Source organism: Anguilla anguilla, chromosome 2 (assembly GCF_013347855.1).
Source record: "Anguilla anguilla isolate fAngAng1 chromosome 2, fAngAng1.pri, whole genome shotgun sequence".
Lineage (NCBI taxonomy): Eukaryota > Metazoa > Chordata > Actinopteri > Anguilliformes > Anguillidae > Anguilla > Anguilla anguilla.
This window is the reverse complement of record NC_049202.1, coordinates 12,779,983-12,801,527: the sequence shown is the minus strand read 5'-3', so window position 1 is coordinate 12,801,527 and position 21,545 is coordinate 12,779,983. Positions and strand designations below refer to the sequence as shown.

The window sequence follows — 21,545 nt, the reverse complement described above, 5'->3', positions numbered from 1 at the left end:
TGAACGTTCCCTCCTTCTTTACCCGCGAAATGAACCCAGGAACGCTCATTTCTTTCGCCTTGAATTAGTGCTGGATAAGTTTGCCTTATCGCCCTCAGGTAGAAGCGTCCTGACTGCCAGGACGTGCACAGACCTTTTCCATTTCGGGGTCATTCTGAAACGGGAGGGGGGGAACGCCCCCCTTTTTACAATGAGCCTGTAGACTTCTGCATGGGTGAGATGAGTGTGTCTGCGTGAGTTCACTGCATTTTCGAGCCGTGCGGATTGCCGTGGCGAAATCTCTTTTGCCGTAGTTGGCTGCGCAGCCCCTGGGGTTGTGCCCATCCTCCACCTCCATTGCTGAGCCAGTGAGGGCATCCGCTGTCCTCAGTGCATGCGCATACTCACTCAGGTCCCTGGAAACGGGGTGGCTGCTGTCCTGTGCCTCCCCAGGTACAGATGTGGCCCAGTCTTAGAGAATCCCCTGACTGCTCACCAGGAGGTTTTCCAAGCAGGTGATCTAATGGAGTGACAAGATAAAAACATGCACCTGCTTGGTTAAATAAAAAAGGGACCTTTTCCGTTAAATACTCTTGGTCCATCACACATTGCAGTTTAAGTAAACCTGATCAGCCCTTTTTTAACGTGACTTTCAGCATGCCGATTCTGCAGTGTTTTCTGTGCTGCTTCTTTTCATCAGTGGACCTGTTTCCGTCCCGTTTTGGGGTTTGCACCACACCTCTCATTCCGGGGCCTTTAGCTGGCTTACGCACCCTCTGGCGTGGGCGGAGGGCTCCTCTGTGGTGTGCAGCTCCATCCTACCACAGGCGTTACCGCACTGAGTGTACACCGTTAAGGTGTGGTCTTCACTCTAACTACTCCAGCACCTGCAATTAAAATGAACCGCTAAAGAATTCCTCTCCCCTGATTTATTCCTAATTTTCCACACACCAATTGAATTGCTTTTAGCACTCCAGAAATGCGTGGTCATTTTACAAATTTTTAAATGATCTGAAATTGAATTCTGCACTGACATTGATTTGGCAACTTAAAATTTTACACATTATTTTAAGCAACACATTTTTGTTTCAAACCGCCATTACTGAATTTCAGCAGTGAACCAGCAAAACAGAAATATCCGAATGACGAAGTTACTGCTGCTCAAGAAATTACCAGGGTTGTCAAAAGTACTGTACTACTGTTTTTGTCTTTTCTTTTTTTTGATATTTGAGCAGCGTCCGCCTCATGGAATTATTCATGTGCCCAAATGTATGTGGTACTGCTTAATAAAACCATGACATATATATGGCTTGGACAAAGTGGACCTCTGTTGTCTAAGAAATGCACGTATCATCATGTGTTCCTTGCTCTTCATCAGCATGCACTTAGACGTAACAGCTAGTGCACGTCTGTGTTCTGCTGGTTGTCCCCCCCCCCCCCCCCTTACAGTCACACAACCCTGTTCATTTCAAGCCAGTATCTTCAGAGCCGTCGGCCTGGTGTCTGCCTGCTCATGTTCTCATATCGCTGTGCAGTTTGGATGTACTTATATGTGTATATATTTGAGTAGCCTGCAGCACAGGTACAGTACAGTAGTGGGAGCCCTTGTCTGTGCTCCCTTGTGCACTGACCTGCACTGAGCATGTGCGGGTTTCACAGGCTCTGTCCTGTCCGTGTGTCTCTCTCCCTCCAGGGCAAAGTGGCCCAGACGGCCTGCATGTCAGCCTGCAAGCACCTGTCCACCTCCCTGATGCAGATGCTGCTCGACAGCGAGCTCAAGCAGATCAGCATGGGCGCCATCCAGCAGTTCAACCTGGACGTCATACAGTGTGAATGTAAGTGGGCCCGCTAAGCCTGATGGTGTCAAATGAGGGGCGGGGTGGCAGGGGGGTGGGGGGGGTCAGGCCTGGTTAATTAGGGCTGTCGAGAGTTCACCTCCGCTGCAGAATGCTCAGCCGAGGAGCAGCAGGATAGCTGGAAATCACACTTACTGTAAAGTCAATCCCCTCTCCTCTCCTGTAATGAGGAGTTAGAGACCCAGCTCTGTGTGCCGTTCATGCGTAGAGGGGCACCTTCGAAAGGGAGCCGCATATAATCCAGGTAAATTATTTGGGGATCGATGACGAAGGAGTTTATTGTGGCTTTTACATTCGGTACATACACACACATTGTGTGTGTGTAACATCAGTGGTTATAAATTCTCATTCTGTCTTACAATAAATAAACTGTCTGTGTAGTTAAACTAAACTGTGACCAGGAAATGATTCACCTGTACTCCAGCAGAGCACATTGTGCTTTATCAGCCTGGGATCACATAAAAGTGAGGAAACAACAAAATTACACCCCTACAGACCCCACTGAGTCACTATAACACAGCCTGCTGCAGTCACGTACATCAGATTTGCTGTTCGCTGGCTTCCCCCAGACTACGTAATTATAGGTTTTCACTTTGGACAGTCGATCTAAGGGATGACACCGTCTTCGGAGTCAGTACTGACTTTCAGTGGTTTCAATTCCCTGGAACTGTGATGTCAGTTATCCTAAGCCTTTTCTCTAGACACAACTATGACTTGCCAACTGTGACATTAATAAACAGGGTTTAGCCAGGTGCTTTAGAGGGTTCTTCCACACACATACCATCCAGGCTTTGCTGTGCGCTTTCTCAGAAGGAGAAGATCAAGTACAACCATGACTAATAGACGGCAGCCAGTCTGCTTTCAGTGCATGCAGGGTGCAGCAGTCAGTAGAGGCTTCCCCTAGCCCTGGCCTAATAGAGAAATTACCATGCTTCCAGTTACAGTAGACCAAGAAACCACCATTCAAAGCCTTTTGGCGTTAAGTGCGTTTTAAATGGATACTTTTGAGCTTGGGGCTATTTTGGCTTCCTGGATCCTGTAAACCAATATGCGTAAGAGCCGCGCGACAGTGACAGCGCGGCGGCTGAGGTGATTCATGGGCGGCGGTTTGGGGGTGGGGGGTGGGTGAGCGTGTCGGGAACCCCTGAGCCCCAGCTGGCTCTGCCACAGGAGGCCTCAGTCCTCACACCTGTCAGACACGCCCCGGGCCCCGCCCCGTTTGGCCTGTGATTTACGCACGCCGCCCGCTGCCCCCGCGGGTTTCCTCGGCAACACCCCGGGATTAATGGTTCGCGTTTCGGGCGGGGCTGGGTGCTGTGTGCTGGGTGGAGTGCAAATAGCTCAGAGGTGCCAGGTAGGCTCCTGCTGTAAATGAGAGATTGGCACAGGGCTTTACCTGTGTCGTGAAGTTGGAAGAGTTCCCACTCACCTTCAAAGCAGGATCTTCTGCGTGATCCACAGTAACACTGCCTGTTTAGGGTATCGCCCATCTGTATGAAAATAACACACACACATTATGAAAGCTGTCTGCTGTAACATTTCAGTCCTTGTAATGGCTGATTCCCTGCTAGTGAGGTCCATGCTGGAGGTCTCTGTCCTCTAAGACTTAAACTCTAATATATCAGGAACCATATTTACAAGAGGAGTAAAATACTTTCGTAACCTAGGGACACACATAAATTGTAAAGACTTGAAGGATTTATATTCCATGACTGCACCTTGGTACATTTGGTCTGAGATCTTTAATGACGTTGCAGTGGGTGGTGTAACTATTTGTCATCGAATGTGATTCGCCTGTGATCCAGCTCATAGGGGTGGCTGGAACGGTGGCCTCACTCTCTGTGGTCTCTCTCGTACACACACACACACACACACACAGACACACACACACACACAGGCACACAAATCTCAGTCCCTGACGTATCGCTCAGCAGAAGTAATGACCTGGCCTCTAGCTCCGAACAGGATGTTGACACTTAAGTGAAACAAATGGGCCGTGGTTTAGAAAACAAATTTGCATCCCATGTGTGAGGCATTTAAAGATTTTCGGAAGAAAAGAACACAAAGGGGCTGCTTCCTCCTCCATGACGGTGGGCGTTTCTGCTCCATTGAGAGGAGTGTTCGGCATGGCTGCACCGGGGCCAGGGGGGGGGGCCTCTGTGGGTCAGGCCCTGATACCTGGCTGTCCCAGGAGGGCCTCCGGGCAGGTGTCACAGGGTAAAGCAGAGTTCAGCCCTCAGTCTGCTGTCCTGGGACCACGGGGGGAAAAGCTCCCCCATCTATCCTGGTGAGAAAGCCACAAGAGCCACCCTGAAAATCAGACATGGCAAACGGCGTGACTGTTAGCAAAGATGAATCTCTTCGACAGAACTTTTCATCAGAATTGTTAAATAATGTTTTTGGACTGTGGAGCTAGGAAAGAAAACTACATTTATTTTACTAATTCATTCATTTAGCAGGAGTGTAATGCAAGAGGGGAGAAAAGAGAAATTTCAGTTGGCAAACTTGCAAAATTATCCCAACTGAACCGGTGCTCTCTCAAATCCATACACACTATTACTGCAGTTCTGCCATGACTAGAATTGAAGTAATGCAGTATAGAATTGCAGGAAAAAAGAATTTGCAGAACAGTGTAAACACAAACATGTTTATGGTGCTTATGATATTCTTCAGTTTAGACCAAGGTGTAAGACCTGATGGTATCCCCCTGAACTCTGGTACCCGTACGATAAGTATTACCTATGCAGAAATGTATCTCGCTCATGCGTAGTGTTTTTCAGTGTTTACAGCAAAAGGTATGTTAATTGGCTCACCCCGTTTTAAGCTTGCATATTTGTTGAAGGGAGCAGGATTCCAGTGTGGAAAAGCTGTTAAAAGACAAGAACAGACATTCCACTGGGGCAATGGTGGGAGCCTCATTGCTACCCTTCCAACCCCTCCATGGCCCACACCAGCCCTGCTCTGTCCCGCCCCTTTTCCGTCCCACAGTCCGTCTCTAATCACTCTGGCTGGATGTGAGGTTTTCATTGAACAGCTACTGAAACAAAAACACATGGGTAACATAATGTTTATAGCCCTGAAACACAAGTGTGCAATTTATAGTCCCCCAAGAAATGGACAGCTCACCCAATGGTGAATAAATGGTAGGGTCTAGCCGTCTCAGATCAGGATCTTTGCGCAAACTTTGTATCATGAATTTTAATTTTATGGAGTATTTACACCAGTAAGTAATTACAGCAGAAAGCTTTACAATGAAAACTGGTACACGCAGTGGTGAAGTGAACAACCGCTCTCTGATGAGGCCAAATGGACTGTGGTGCACACACATAAGACTGATATGCCATGGCTTGTGGTCAGGGGTCGTGCCTGTAGAGTGCTGCTGGAGCAGAGGTGTTTCAGGCTTGTACTCACTGTGTGTGTGTGTGTTCCCTACCTGCAGTGTTCTGCTGTGGCAGAGACATTTCAGGCTTGTACTGACTGTGTGTGTGTGTGTGTTCTCTACCTGTAGTGTTTGCCAGCTCAGAGCCTGTGCCAGGATTCCAGGGAGACACACTGCAGCTGGCGTTCATTGACCTCAGACAAGTAAGCCCCTCACCTCTCCCAAACACAAAGACTGGGGGGGGGGGATTCCACAATGCAGAGCACGGGGGGGCCACAGACCTCTGTGCTCCTTTGGGCTTTGTCACCGTGGGGCGGGGGGTGGGGTTAATGGATTATGGGCTGGCGATCCCTTTGGAGAAGGAAAATAATCTGCGGTAGTGGGGTGCATCATGCCATTGTTCACTCTTCTTACCTGTGCGGTCGCTCCCTTTTTTGTAGTGAAGCCAGTTTGACCCCTTAATCACTGCCCCAGGTGGTTGTTTTCGCAGGTAGAGGCCGCAGATGGGAGGTTCCACAATCGCATGCCAAACGCATACCTCCGAGTCTTCTAATTGCTGACACTTGAACCAATAAACATTTGGCTTCTCCTCATACCATTGTGTGAGATGGCGGGACCTTCCCATAAAGTTCAATCTTCAGTAAAAAGGCGGCTTTCATTAGTCGCACAATAGAATACCCATTACATTTTTGCTGGTAAAATGATATCACTCATTATAATTAGGTTTACCTGTCTAGGGGAGGGAAAATGGAGGTTGAAAAACAAATATATATATATATATTGTTTATAGGTGTATTTATTTAAGTGTATATACCTCATACAATTAATGTCCACGGATCAAAATTTTATTGTGGAGACAACATTTTGATCCATTTCACCATGTGTTAGGTACTCTATATAAACAGCATGAGTCATAAAGGGCAAAATAATAACATCTATTCTTGGATCACCATTAATCCTGAATACTATATGCTTTCACGTGATGTACTCTGTGTTTAGCTCCTAAGATTAATGTGTACTAAGAGTAATGCGTTTACACTCATTTCCAACACGTTCGGCTAAAACTATATATTAAATGAGTCTGCTCACCGACCTCATGATTTAAGAGTTTAAACCCAGGCCTTAGTCTGCTGGAGGCATTTTGTTTCCTCCCCAGGCAAGATGCGCTCGTATTGTGTGTTCAGCGATGCGTGCAATCCAAGACACTTGATATACTTGTATATATGTAGCAATGCGTGACATTAATGCCATGAATTGACACACATGCCTGGCCCCACCTTCATAAGGTAACCCAGACTGCTTTCATCCGTGCTTCCTCCATGGGGGGAAACACCTGTCTGGATAAATGCATACTTTTCTGACATTTAAAGTCGCCAGAGCTGCAGTTCCAGGCCCCGTTTAAAGGGTAAACTAGTTATGCGATCATGATCTCATTCCATTGCTTTGTGTCATCTTTTTAAGAAAACAGCGCTGTGTCAGTCTTAATTATTTAAGACTCATAACTTATCTCAGTTATTTAATAATGCTGTTTTGCTGAAGAACACTGGAATGCGGGGTCAGGTTGAGAGCACGTACATGGATATGATCTGAAGGTTTAGTACCTGTGTTTTGACCCTGTGAGTGCAAGTGCAGGCTATGCTTACCTACAGAAACATTTTGATCTAAATGAATGCAATCACTGTCACATAAAGTAGTTCATTTATTTAGCCTCAAACTTCAAATTACACTCTGCTTGGTGTGTCGCGGTAAATTATGTAGGATTTATATACATACTTCTGGATAAAACAACATAAACATGTTGTGAATTCTACATTCGCGAAATCTTCAGGTTACATGACAAATCAGATTCAGCACGTGATTCAAAAAACGTGAACTTGCGGTCAGAACTCCTCCGAAACGGGGATTAAGTGAGCACGCCAAATCACATGGTGGTCAAATGGCGATCTCGTCTCCAGCAAGTTTCAGTAAATGTCTGGAGGATCCTTTCTCTATAAATCCATTCATTTGGCGTTTGTAAAGGAGTGAATGGCAGGTCTCTTTCTGACGTGCTTATAGGGACGTGGGGCCTTTGTCCCGGAGCGCACTTGCAGGGGTCGTGGCGCCACGCCGCCTGCACAAATTCGATCCCGCTCGGGACGCGGGTGCCTGTCAGAGATAAGGGAGCGGGTCCAACGGTCAGGCGCTCCCTCCTCACCCCGACGCTGCCCCGGGGGGGCGGGGGCAGGGGGGGTCAGACCCGCTCCGGTCACCCTGCTCGCTGGAATAGCTGATGACAGGTCGAGGCTCAAACAAGGGAAAGCCTGTAGAATCAAAGCAGGCACCCAGGGGACGCGGGACCCGATGAGAGACCCGCGGCTCACAGATGGATCAATGGAAACTGCCCCCCCACCCTCCGTCCCCCCACCCCCTTCTTCTTCTTCTTTTTTTTTAAAAGGAGCTGACCCAGGATTGAAAGATCACGATCTCTGCCAATCACACGATGGCTAATGGAAGCCAGTTTTCTCCACAATGGCTTGCCCTCTCCTGCCCTCCCCTGCATTTACCTGCTGTCACCCAGCGTTGGTGGGGCCTTCCCTACGCTGTTTTATCTCTGGATAATGCGTCTGTCCACCGCAAGTTTACAGCTCCTTCCAGCTGCCCCTTTGACCCGTTTTGTTTGATAGCCTGCAGATTTTGCGTATTGATATTTTCACGTTACTTCGTTTTGGTTATTTTGCGGCATTGGTATGCCTGTACCCGTTTTAATATGTTTGACTGTTTAAGACATGTTGTCATTCTTGATTCCTGCTACTTCATAGCTTAAGCGAAATGCTGTCTGGTAAACCAGTTATAGGTGTACTTTTCATTCAGATCTTGACTTCTCAGTCCCTCTAGGTGAATGTTTTGGAATAAGACCAACTTTCTCTTTTCTTTGCCTGTGTCTCTTCAGTCAGCACCATGATGATGTTGACTGAGAAAGGGAGACTCCTTGACTACAAAGGGTGTAGAGTAACCTACACTGTGTCCCAGCAGCCTTGACTCCATAGGTCAACAAGGGTTACTGAAAGCTCGCTGAATGATTTCTGTTCGCTTTCCACAGATGGTGTTCTTAAAAAACGTTTCATTGTATTTACTTTTATCCAGTTATATTGATAAGAAAATATTCCGTTCAAGGGTATGATGAGGTAAATATTTTTGCCAATATGCATAAATGTGAAAAGTCATGTAGTAGAGGTCAGTAAGGATTTGAAAATTAGATCTAGGGGATATATTTACTAGCACACACCAAAGTATGTGCTTGTGGTTACTAAGTTTGGTACTTTAGTGTCAACGTGTTCATTGGGTCTTACCTTTCTAGATTAGGTTTTCTAAGAAACTGAATATTTCAAATCATTATATTAACAAATTCACTATTTATGCCTGAATAGCTGCAGACACACCCAGAAGGTTTACAGAAGGTCCCAAATGTATGTGATTGGAATTTAAACCACTCATATTTCTGGTGCAAGGAGCTGTGTTCAGATCAAAGCAAAGGTTGAAGACATGGCATATATCATATTGAGCCATCTGTAAGCTATATGAAGCAAAGAAACGTTCTTCCAAACTATTTGGCAGACATCCTTTCTCTCAAGCACAATTCTGCAGTCTCTTTAGGGTTGTAGATTCATCTCTGAAGACTATTTCGGTGGGGTTTAAGTTCCACCACAATTCAGCACTGACTTAAAAACTATGGCTTCTGTCAAAATGAATTATAGTCTCTCTCTCTGCAAAATCAATTAGTCAAAATGACACTGCCCTATTAACCCAGTTGAGAATGCATTTTTCTTTACAGTATGTGCATGTACTAGGCCAGTGTTATTGATTGCATCTCCTTTGGCTTTTAACAAATGATTTGATTTGCAGTAGTTTCCCCATCATTATCAAAAGCTGGGCTGCCCAACCCTGTTCCTGGTTATTGTCGTGTAGGTTTTCACTCCAACCCAAACACCTCATTCAACAGCTAGAGATCTTGTTGAGCTGCCAATTAGTAGAGTCAGGTGTGCCAAATTGGTGTTGAAATGAAAACCTGCAGGACGGTACATATCCTGGTCAAAAGCTTGTTAAGTCACTGCCTCCTTCAAAGTACCCTCACCAGCCATGTCAATGCTGAGGACAGGCACCTAGCAGATGCACATTGTCCACTTAAAAGCTACTAGGTGTTACACCTGCCCAATCAGCATTCAGTAGGTGGTTTATGTTACATAAGTGTACATTATAAACACCAAACCACAGTCCTGTAGTCCTGCGAATAATTATCTTGCTTAAGCGCCCAGTTGTCACCAGGTGTTTTAAATTTACCTGAACAAGGCAGGCCTGACACTCCAGCCAGTAGCCAACTGGAGACAAAGTCTTGTGACTTGAAAGCGTGGCGGTGAACAGGAGACCTGGGGAATGAGAGGCAGCATTCGGACTCACTGTGGGGCACGGCGGGCTTGCTTGGCTTCTGTAAGACGAGGCCGTGTTTTCAAGCAGGTATGCTGCCCTGTGGGAGAAAGCAATTTAGAGAGGATTAGTCTCAAGCCAAATAACTCCCGGTGAAGCCGATAAGTGTTTACCTGCTGAATATTCCAGAGCAATCCATTCTGTGTGTTCAGCTTAATCCAGCTGTGAAGCAGTGCCTATAGTGGACAGACACCACGGGAGCAGTAGTAGGACTCCCATTTCGCTGGTGATGACATTGGTAATAGCACTTATGCGTTTGCCTAGAATTCAACAAAGCATTGTAATGTTGAGTCAGATGGAGTATTTTCTGGAAAAGTAGAAGTAAGCTTGTTATTGTATACTGAATAAGGATACAAGCCTGTTTCCGTGCCTTCCATATCAATGGGTGATTTTTCACATAAAAAAAAGTCATATTCAAGTGTTGTCACTGGTGCCTTCTCCACTGCTCGTCCATAGTTGCAACTTTTTTTCCCTTCTGGGTGATTGCCCTGCAGTTTCTGTCCTGTTGACTACCAGGCTCTACCTTAATGGGGTAGGAATCCATTAGTGTCCTTTGCAGTCCCACCCACAGACCTGCCCTCCTGATATTCTATGCCATTCTGGCATGAAAACACAGCACAACAATCTCAGCAGCCATAAATGAATTCCCAGGGATTGATGATAATATTGGTTAAACATGTTGGGTCTATAAAATGTCATGGTATGATCTGAGTACCATTAACCACTCCCATTTCTCCCTGCCCTAAGCTGGACATGGCAGCCAATATGCAAGTACCTTGCATCTGGAGAGCTTCAACCACCCCCCCCCCCCCCCAATATTAATGATAGCTCAGATAAAGGGAGGGGGGGGGGCTTCACTCAGCAGGGACTGCTGATAAAGAGCTGTCCTATCAGGAGCGAGTAACAGGTGTGACATGCACATTAGCTGGAAACCCACCCTTCTCTAAAAACTCATGACGACCCATCAATTTCTAACGGTTTACAAGAACGGACGAGAGCTGTTTGGCTTGCTTATCACTTCGCGGCGTGTATACAACGATCCTCGGCCCAGAATAAAAAACTGAGAGGGCGGCCGGGGCCAGAGGGGTGGGGGTGTCGGGGGAGGGGCCTCCGAGCGCGGAGCCAGGGAAGCCTCTCGGCACAGTAGTGCCACTTCTGGCTGCTGTTGAGTTTGGGCTAATCTCCTGCCTGGGTTATCCAGGGGTCAGGTGGGGATTTTGTCTCTTCACTCTTCACTGGATCAGCCCCTATGTGTTTTAATAATGACCTCCTCACCTCTGTTAATTACGCCTGCTGACTCTGAGAAAACAGAATTTGTCTGTTCAAACAGGCTGAAGAGGCATGAGTGCCCCTGACAGCTTGTCCTAAACTGGCCATATTAAATGTGTGGGTGCGGAGCAGGGTAGTTGCGCACCATTGCCCGGAACTGGAGCCAAATGAGGAAGAGTTAACGGCTTAATATGTTTAGAAACTTATTGTACGCAGTGTTGAAAGTTTGAATTATCTTGAAGAAAACTTAATAAATGACATGTCATTTACTTCAAACAATAAATGGATTTTCAAATTGTAACAATCCTTCAGTTGATAACTGAAGTTGTGGAGTTGAAGAGAAGGAAAAACATTTGTGCAATCACTAGCCTGTTAAAATAGGATTTTTTTAGTTGTAAAAAAACATACATAGGAACCTGAGAAGGGCACTGTGTGAGCCTCGTTCTGCTTACGCTAAAGAAAATAAACTGATCGTTTGACTGTTTTTATTGTTGATATCCTCAATAAATCATGTACATAGACATTACAATGTAAGCTATTAGCAAACTGACTGACTCTCTTTCCCGCATGTGCCACAGCTCCTGGACTTGTTTATGGTGTGGGACTGGTCCACCTACCTGGCAGACTATGGACAGCCCACCTCCAAATACCTGCGGGTCAATCCATCCACCGCTCTGGCACTTCTGGAGAAGTGAGTGTCCCCATAACATTGCCCTGTTTAACGCTGACAAAAACTATATGTCCGCCCCGTGCCTGCCAGACTTTTATGGTGTACTAATTTGCCAATCCTCCACCCCTCTTTTGTCTGTTTACACATGCTTTGCAGAGTCTATAGGGGGTATGTATTTGAATCTTAAGTTTGTTTTGAATGCGTGTATAGCTAAATTGCATCAGGTCATTGTGCTGTCTTCTGTGGTTGGCTTTCATGTTCATCACTCATCGAGTGAGTAAAGCAGTGAAAGTCTGCTTGCTCCATACACATTTGCCAACAGTTGGTGAGAAAACAGGACGTTGTTTGTAGATGACACTATACTTTCTGCAATACTGACTGACTGCTTTTGAGAGGTATTAACTTTTGTAACCTGTTGGGAGATTGACTCATCAATTTCCAAATATTTAAATTAATATGAAAACCAAATATGCAATGCTTAAATACTGAAACATAGTTACATGTTTACCACCATTACTTCAATGTAAATAGTTCAGTAAAAATATATATATTCCCATCCAAACAGTCTTTTGGATTTGTATTGAATTTTGAAGTGTATCATTGATCACAAGATAAGATGCCATCACTTCAGTAAAGGATGCTGACTTTTGTCATGCTTGATCTTGTTTTGAGGCTACATGCCTTGCAAGTCATCAACTGAAGATTTGTTGTTGCATGCAGTTCATGCACCTTCACTTTCTAGTCAGAATGATGGGATACACGTTGCTCTTTAACAGAATTGCCAGCTTGGTGCTTGAATCACTCGTTTTCCTCTCCCACAGAATGAAGGACACCAGTAAAAAGAACAACATATTCTCCCAGTTCAGAAAAAATGACCGTGACAAGCAGAAGCTGATCGAAACGGTCGTCAAGCAGCTGAGAAGTTTAGTGAACGGAATGTCACAGCACTCCTAGTTTCTGCCACATCACTAATATCCGCACCTCCTCATCTCCAGCATTTCAACAACGTCGCTTTCAATTTATACGAGACTGGATATATCATTGTAAATAAGAAAAATGAAGAACGGTTTACCATGTACCGAAAAACGAATAAGCAGTAAATTTTTTTATGTATTTTTAATGGCTGAGAAATATGTTTTGTAAATTGTGAATGTGCAATGATTGTATCACCACAAAAAAAATGGTGCCCTGGATCAGTGGGAATGTATTACTATGAAGACTGAGACTGGACCATGAAGTCCCGAAATGAGACTGATGTTCAAAGAGATCTTTGAAAAATACTCCATAATGCAATATAAGGTGGAGTTTTAACTGTAAATACTTTTGGGTGTATTTAACAGTACAGTGTATCACGCTTCTCGCTAAATCTGATTTGAGTCTAATAACTTTTATTTACTGTAAAAACCTTGCATGATTTCGTTGAAGTTATTTTAAAAGGGGAAAAGGGTTAGGCCTGGAGTTAATTTATACTATGACTTTTACACACATGGTTTTATCTTTACGAAGAAAGATGTGTATTTTAAGAAGTGGAATTTGTGTTTGAAGTGATTTACAGAACAATTACTTGCATCCAAAACACTACTCAGATTTTTTTTTTCTCCTCAGGGTGAAATGTCAGCTTTTTGGTTAAGATGCTTTAGAATTCCATGCTAAGATGTTCCTAAAGAGCAATAATTGCTAAATTTGCAGCCTCTTATAAGCATAATTGCTTACAGGATGAAGACTTGGTAAACATTTTATAATTGGATTATGAGTTTTGGTCTGTACTACTTTAATAGGCGTTTTGCACTGAATATTATTTAAGTTTGGCATTGTTTTCTTCAATAGATGATGTAATTGAGCATTACATTGTACATAAAGCACATTTTGTTAAAAGAAAATGCAATGCAACAGGAATCATGTTTCTGTTGCTACAAATAAAGGAGGGGGTGCTCGTGACTGTGTCTCCTGAATCTAAAAAAAAGTCATTAGCCTTTATAAATGTATTTCAGTTTTATTGCTATTCATAAAGTTTTGGGAAAATATTTCTTTTTTTTTCTTTCATAAATGAAGCATTCAACATTCCAATGTGAAATAGCTAGTCTTATTATGATGTTGCTCAGGATTTCAACTGACAGTTGTTTCTGTGGCACTTGCCCATTATTATCCCTATATTGTGGAGGCATTTCCAAAATTCTGTTTAATTTTTCAAATTTAAGTTTACATGTTTGTCTGTGTGCTACAATGAAGTGAGTTCACTCTCTGATTAATATGATTGAGGTGAAATGAGCACTCAAATGATTCAAAAGTATACATTTCATTCATCACTTCAGTGTACAAGCTTAAGGAAAAGTAAATTAAATATTGTTGAACACCACCAAACTATGAATATTGCTTTCTTTTTAGAATTTGCAATGAACAATCGGATCACACTTGCTTTATCTGGACGTGACATCTTGGATGTAAGGAAATTTAAATGTATGTAATTGAACTAAATATTGATATTGCTTACGCGCAGCATTTTTATGCATCTTGTTTTAAAGGCAAGATGCTTAATGCCCTGATAAAAATCTTACGAGATTGCCATATATTAAGGATGTGCATACATTTTTTGTCACAAGAGGTTCAAATTTTTTGCTTTAATTTTCTTTTTTTAATTTCCAAAATGGGCTCATAGAAAAAGTGCATTTTCTTGGTCATATATTCATGATATAGCAAAAAATAAAAGTGGCATATGTTACGCAAGTGTAGATTGAGGAAATTACTCTGAGTTACGTTTCATTGACTATTTGAACCAAGCCGTTTTTGGTAGCCCGACTCCTATTGCAATGGTAGTGGACCACGAGGCAACAAACCATTCGAGTCAGCCTGGGGGCATAGAGGAACTCCACAGAGGAGTCTTCCCTGTCTGGCATAAAAACAAACTTCAACAGGTGTGCTGTATACTCCTCAAATGGAAAAGGATGCACCCCACCTGGAAGCGCTCGACTATCTCAAATTCTGAAGGACTTTGCAGACTCATCAGCATACACAAACAGTTCATTTGCACGTACTTACAGTGTGTGTGTGTACACAACGATTGATGTATATCATAAACCCGTAGCTACAGAAGCCTAGAGTGAATGTAGGCTCATTTAGGAATGAAATTGTTAAAATATGACAAATGGAGAAAAAAAAGTTCTATTGCATTGTAGTTCAGTCGGGTTAGTTTCTGCATATTATGTACAGAGACACCGTTAGTTCACTGTTAAACTAATATTTAAAGATCTTTAAACGATATTATGCTATTGTTATTGTATTTTAATCTTTATGGTGACATTATGTAATTGAATGTAATTTTTATTACATAGGAAATGTAAACAAATGGACGTTAATAACTGTCCGTAAGTAGGCTACATGTTTGTTCAGTGAAGTAAAAAGCCATGACGATGATTGACTGAATTAGATCATGGAGCTGTCTGAATGGCAGATATTTAAACGTATGGTTAACCGTGATTGGTTACCTGTTTCCATAGTGAATGACAATCGATCCCTCGCACTGTTTCACTGCCTCTATCCCGCCCTCTCCATCTCGGAGTGGGGCAAGTGGATGATCTCAAACTTGGCTCCAACATTGTATCAGCCACATAAATATTCAAAGCACAATACGTCATCTGCGAAGGTGGATCATAAAGAGTGCCAATATCTATAAAACGCGGGGCGAACGGGAAACATTAACGGAGGTCATTTTTGGGAAAACTGAGGGAGGAATTCGCAGGATCTGAATTATGATTCAGCACTAAAAAAAAGTAAGTCATATGTTACTAGTATTAGTGTAAACAATTCTGCTACTTGACAGATTAAGCGAGACGTTTGTATATAGCACCGAATCATATACTCAGACAAATATCCAAATAGCGCAATCAACTGACTTCATTTATCTGTCTCTGTGCAATTCTTGACTATTGTTGTTGAAATCATTTTCCTGCTAAGCCAAGATTTATTATCATTAATGGATTTATTCCTTAGTGGTTTTCAGATAACCCAAGGACCTATTAGAGGGGAATGACAAAATTCAGATCATTTGGAATACTGAGCCCCCTGAGCGCTGTACACCCATATACCACATGCAACAAGTTCAGCCATTTGGTCTGTTTTACAACCAAAATGTTTTCTATTGAACTGCTTATTCATATATTGTCAATTTTCTGCTTTTGCGACAAAATTCGCCAGAGTTCATGGTGACGTTAATTTATGCATATCAACCATTTTTGGTTTAATATTTAACATAAAATGTATTGTTTAGCAGATTATGGTTACTGAATTTGTCTTTGTTCTTAATGTATTTGCAAACATATTTAATTTCTAGATCGCTGAAGGACACGACAGTGATGCATCTTCTGAAATATAGAGCCTCTGATTTTACCGGTCTCTGAATCTTCTGCCAACTGGAACTTACTCGGAAAGTAGAAAGCATCGGGGGGCTCGTACAGGTCTCGACTTTTTGGAGATGTTCCTGCCAGAGTTCAGTCAATTCTCAGCACTGGCTACTGCAATCACATCTGTGACATCTGTCCTGTTGCTGCTCGCTGTCTCCCGACAATTATGGGCACTCCGGTGGTCCATCACACGGGATAGAGATAATAAACTTCCTCTTCCTAATGGCTCCATGGGCTGGCCACTCATTGGAGAAACATTCCACTGGTTGTTTCAGGTAAAATGTTCAATGATTTAAAAATTAAACAACCGCTATATTATGGTGGGTATGTGCCGGTTGCGCGTAATTGCGCGTTTCCTAATATACTGAAAATCTGCTTGTGTTATTGTAGGCTACTCTTCATGGCAAAACTGTATGTGTGGCACGAATTTTACAGGAATAAAAATATGGGAAATGGGCAACAATTGCCATTCCAAATACAACGAGAACAACCATTTCCTTAGTCGTGTGCCTATTTAAGTAGTTTCATTTGGATGTAACATCCTACCAAGCCTGAGTTTATTGAACACTGAATTTGATTGTGCTGGAATGCATAGGTGGGATCTTCCCCTTTGCCAAAACGTGAACGCAACATCTATTTAACCACGCTGTATTTTTCTGACAGGGGTCAAACTTTCACGTCTCCAGGAGGGAAAAATACGGAAACGTATTTAAAACCCACCTTTTAGGGCAACCGCTTATCCGTGTAACAGGGGCAGAGAATATCCGTAAAATCCTGCTCGGAGAACACAGCTTGGTGTGCACTCAGTGGCCACAGAGCGCTCGGATCATCCTGGGACCGAACACGCTGGTTAACTCCATTGGAGATCTTCATAAGCAAAAAAGAAAAGTAAGGCAGAAAAAAAGTTTAGTTGCAAAGCAAAATGTCCGGTGTTAATTCAACTGTACCTTGATCAGGAGGTAGCAGGTGCCTACGTTTTAATTGGGGAGGAGTCTACGTAATGCATATGTAATGATATAAATATTGCATTAGGCTGATTTTTTTGTGCCGTCTGCTAATTGTCATTGTTGTTTGCTTCGTTTAAGATCTTGTTAAAAGTGTTCAGCCGCGCGGCTTTGGAGACATACATCCCCAGATTGCAGGATGTTGTCAGGACTGAAATTGCCAAGTGGTGTTCAAAGCCTGGTTCTGTGAACGTGTTCGGTGCAGCTAAAGCGCTCACTTTCCGCATTGCTGTCCGGGTGCTCTTGGGACTGAGCATGGGAGACGCCGATGTTGAGCATCTCTCCAAAATATTTGAGGAGCTCATGAACAACCTCTTCTCACTCCCAATTGATGTGTCCTTCAGTGGACTCCGAAAGGTAAACCAAATCGCTTGTTATTTATTGTATATTATTATTACTTTTAGACACTGAAGTCACAGAAGACGATCACTTTCGCTGTTATGGCAACATATAATACAACATGTAATCGGAAACGTATCGAATCAATCATCCTCACAATATTGAACTGTCATCATTTTGGATTACCTGTGCCGTTTCAAATATTATTTACATCGTTTGTAATTATGTTTTTACTACAGGGTATAAAGGCCCGTGAAAAACTTCACGCATTTATGGAGAAAATAATCGCAGAGAAACTACAGAACCAACGGTGCGACGGAAACGATGCATTTGACTACATACTAAGTAGTGCCAAGGAAAATGGGCATACCTTAACTGTTCAAGAACTTAAGGTAAAGAACAGAAATAGGTTGGTTTCATTTTGTATATTAGCTTTGCTTGGGGTATACAGAGATTACACTAAGCTCAAGCATATGAAGTCATGCAGCTTTCATCTATATTACATTGGACATTGGTATAATTTCATTGGAAATACTCAAAAATTCGATAATCGTTTTAATTTAAAGGGGCACTATCCGCATTCTGACACTATAGCCTATGATACAAGTAAATAACATTAGGACAGTAGTGGAAATATGTATGTTCCTTAAAAGCTGAATTTTAAATGACTATTCCCACGCTGTCTCATAGTTCAATTTAATGGTCTTTCCTAAATAAACCCACAGGAAAACATAATTTGCTACATGTCTACCTATAACGGGATTATAGGACATCCGGGGAAAGCTCATTGTGTCATTTCTTCGTATTATAGGAGGCTGCGGTAGAGCTCATCTTCGCTGCGCACTCAACCACTGCCAGTGCCTCCACCTCTCTTATCCTCCAGCTGCTGAAGCATCCGTCTGTAGTTGAAAAGGCCCGGCATGAACTGGAGGCACATGGACTAAGAAGAGGTTCGAAATGTGGCAGTCACTCAATTCTCACGGAATGGGATCCGGAGGAACACAGTATTCCATCAGAGGATGAGGCGACAGAAAAAGGCGGGAATGAAAGTTTAAGACTTGGAACAGAGACCAACTGTCCGCTGTTTAGCACTAGAATAAATTGCTGTGAACCCGCGGAGCACCGCAGTGAGCAATGCCTAGATTCTAGCTTCAGTCGTCCTTATCTGAGTTTGAAGAAACTGAACCAACTGCGCTACCTGGACTGTATTGTTAAGGAAGTGCTCCGGTTTCTCCCACCGGTGTCCGGAGGTTACAGGACAGCACTCCAGACCTTCGAATTAGACGTAAGTATGGCCACACCACATGTTGCGAATTTACGCATAATCAGTGCACGATTCGCACCCACATCCCTGGTGCACTATACGGACAGTAACCTACAGCAATACACAATACATATATAGACTACCAGACGTGTGGTATGTATCGTCATTGTATAAAAAAAACCTTATAAATATACCTGATGGGAAGTCAACTGCCTTTTTCCAAAACCTTATTTTAAAAAAACGGCGAATTCCCGTAACCAAACGTAATGAGGCGAGGGGAATTTTTTTTACCCATTAAAGGCCTCGTGTATGTGTCTTGACGTGTTCCTTCCATGTGTCTCTTCTGTCAAGAGCAGTAGGACACATTTCTTTTCAAGGTAATAAGGATAAGCCAAGGCAGAACACAGGTCACGTTGCAAAATACAATGCGCACTTACCAAAAAGCGTTTCAAAGTCGTATGCAAAATATAGCACACACCTGTTTATTTTCGACGAATGAAAGAATGTTGGCCAAAGAGCGACTTTGTTACGACTTCTGATGGAATACAGCGAAAGCCTCAATTGCAACTGACAAACTGGCCCTGATGCACCAGAATTTGTCCTAGGCAAACTGGTTTGGGTTTTTACTGCTTAACATTTAGCATTTGACCCGCGTAAATTTTCCATGTGCCTTATGATCTATCATTTCTGATCGCCAATATGTAATCTGAAAATATTATATGCATTGTGGGAAGTGTGACCATCTGTCATTTTGAGATACCTTTAATCTGTATTTAATGTATTCCTATTCATTTGGGCCTCAACTGCATTAATGTTAAGCGCATTAGGACAGAGTCTCAACTCTGTGTAGTATATTATGTAAGACGTGCTTTGCGTGAAAGGGTAGAGTTGGGGCATTTTATCTCAATGTCGCCCCCTATTGAAGATAGTAGGTCTACTTTCCGTTGTGACTAATTTGAAAGTACATTTGTAATTTAACTTATTTTAATGAAGATCACATTTCAGTTTTTTTTCCACTTACAAAACATAGTATGATTTATGTTCAGCTTTTTGAAACAAGTACCGGAGGTTACAGGTAAAATGATTATACTTATCGCCACGTCCATTATATTATTAGTAGCAACCGTAATAGTTGTTGTAGTTGTAGGAATGGGGTTGGAGGTTTTAGTCATGTAATTAGTAGCGTACGCAGTAGAATGTTCAGTGTCAAATCAACTCTTAGAGTACATACGGTCCCTATTGGACTCATATGCACTCTGTTAACAGAGCTGAATGAACATTGGACATTTCACAGTGTAGTAATGGTAGTGGTGCTAGTAGCAGTAGTTTTAGTCGTCATGCCATTAGGGTGCTCTGCATAAGAGAGTCTGCTAAATGTCTGAGATAAATGTAGCTGCGGTGGTGCATTAATAAAATAACGTAGAGGTGATGTCACAAATTTGCCGTATATTCTTGCGTTTTTACAGGGTTATCAGATTCCCAAAGGATGGAGTGTCATGTACAGCATCAGAGACACACACGAGACAGCTGCAGTGTACCAGAGTCCAGAAGCATTCGACCCCGATCGCTTCGGAAGCGGGCGAGAGGAAAGCAGGATCGGACGCTTTAACTACGTCCCGTTTGGCGGCGGTGTGAGGAGCTGCATTGGAAGGGAACTGGCACAGATCATACTAAAGACTCTGGCTATCGAGCTACTCTGCACTGCTGAGTGGAGGCTGGCCACGCAGACCTTCCCCAAGATGCAGACTGTGCCCATTGTTCACCCAGTTAATGGACTACATGTTTATTTTGACTTTGTAAATTCTGGGAAGACACTACCCGAAAGTCAGTCTGAGTGTATTTAGATCTATTTATCTACACTTCACGTGTCAAGGGGCAACCACTACACGAAGTGGTCATCAGCACATTTTGAATTGGGCAAGTTTTCGCAGTTTCGTCCATTGGCCAAAATTTAATAGGACAATGCACCATCCACAAGATTTCCTTCAACACGCTGCTACCAAAATACAAAAATGCAAGGTGAAACTGATTCCACAAAAGCTTCATCAAATCAGTCTCTAGGAATCTTGGTCTTGCATGCTTTCGCACTTAACTTGCTTAGGAGATCACCATTTTATATATATATGTATATGTATATATATATATACACACACACACACACATTGTTCAAAAATGAAGTGTAAACTGTAGTCTAAGATGCATTCAAAGTAAAACTGTTTTCTAATATGTAATATTTATACTTAATGTGAATTATGAAATCTACCTTCAGAAGAAAATAAATCTTTAAAACAATTATTTATATTCTGGAAAGATATACAATGACGAAAAACCAAGAACAGTAATGCAATTGCACGGGGCAAATACTTCATACAATAATAAGGCCCGGTGTTAGGAAAAACACTACAGAGCAATAGGTGCAACAGACTAGTGCAATAGACAGAGCACTGTATGACAGTACAGAGTATGGAGAAGTAATGCATTATTTGACCAAGTGTCACCTGATGTAAAAAAAAATGCTGTTGATATGTTACTTGATTGTGAGTACAAATGCTGCCACATGATGTTCTGATGTTGTACATATAAGCATGGTAGTTTTTTCAAACTCTGTGCTTCTTATATTGTGTTAAATATATCAGGAGACTACTCCTTACTTAATTTTTATGATGTATTGCCTTATTTGGCCAGTCATCTCTCACTCCCTTTCCATGGCTTTGGTAAAGTTACCCAGAAGAGATATTTGAAACCTGTGGGAGCCATTTAATTAAAGGAAAAGGAGGATTCATATCCAATTATGCCATAAAGACATTATTACACTTAAATTACAAAAATAACCTTTTCAGCTTTAAATAAAAGTATAAGTGTGACCCATGATATAAATAGCACTGCTAAAATAACAATACAAAGGTGAACAGCTTTTTTGTACTGAA

The 21,545-nt window shown here is 42.7% G+C and overlaps 2 protein-coding genes across 9 annotated transcripts in view; both read left to right on the top strand.

The window, feature by feature from the left end:
* The window catches only part of exoc6 (exocyst complex component 6), a 51,301-nt gene extending 37,333 nt beyond the window's left edge, over positions 1-13,968 (top strand). For 4 of the 7 annotated variants that reach the window (XM_035403731.1, XM_035403728.1, XM_035403735.1 and 1 more), the window contains 5 exons: positions 1,673-1,814; positions 5,344-5,417; positions 11,523-11,635; positions 11,771-11,782; positions 12,436-13,968. In XM_035403731.1, coding sequence (XP_035259622.1) covers positions 1,673-1,814; positions 5,344-5,417; positions 11,523-11,635; positions 11,771-11,782; positions 12,436-12,568 — 474 coding nt within the window. In that variant the 3' untranslated portion in view covers positions 12,569-13,968. The remainder of the gene's footprint in view (positions 1-1,672; positions 1,815-5,343; positions 5,418-11,522; positions 11,636-11,770; positions 11,783-12,435) is intronic. The other 3 variants (XM_035403732.1, XM_035403729.1, XM_035403733.1) reach the window with 1 other exon arrangement.
* Positions 13,969-15,947: 1,979 nt separating this feature from the next.
* Positions 15,948-21,545, top strand: LOC118220112 (cytochrome P450 26B1-like). Of its 2 annotated transcripts, XM_035403737.1 has the most exons (7): positions 15,948-16,286; positions 16,675-16,899; positions 17,097-17,372; positions 17,594-17,746; positions 18,166-18,304; positions 18,497-18,639; positions 20,085-21,545. In XM_035403737.1, exons 1-7 carry the CDS (start codon positions 16,083-16,085, stop codon positions 20,460-20,462), a joined length of 1,518 nt encoding a protein of 505 aa, XP_035259628.1. In that variant the 5' UTR covers positions 15,948-16,082; the 3' UTR covers positions 20,463-21,545. The 2 variants fall into 2 exon arrangements, with proteins under 2 accessions (XP_035259628.1, XP_035259629.1); XM_035403738.1 differs by having other exon boundaries at positions 18,166-18,639.

Coding starts and splice junctions, on each gene's coding strand:
- LOC118220112 (XM_035403738.1), top strand. CDS start 16,083: ATGTTCCTGCCAGAGTTCAGTCAATTCTCAGCACTGGCTACTGCAATC. Junction 16,900..17,096: donor TTCATAAGCAAAAAAGAAAA/GTAAGGCAGAAA, acceptor GCTTCGTTTAAG/ATCTTGTTAAAAGTGTTCAG. Junction 17,747..18,165: donor TAACTGTTCAAGAACTTAAG/GTAAAGAACAGA, acceptor TTCGTATTATAG/GAGGCTGCGGTAGAGCTCAT.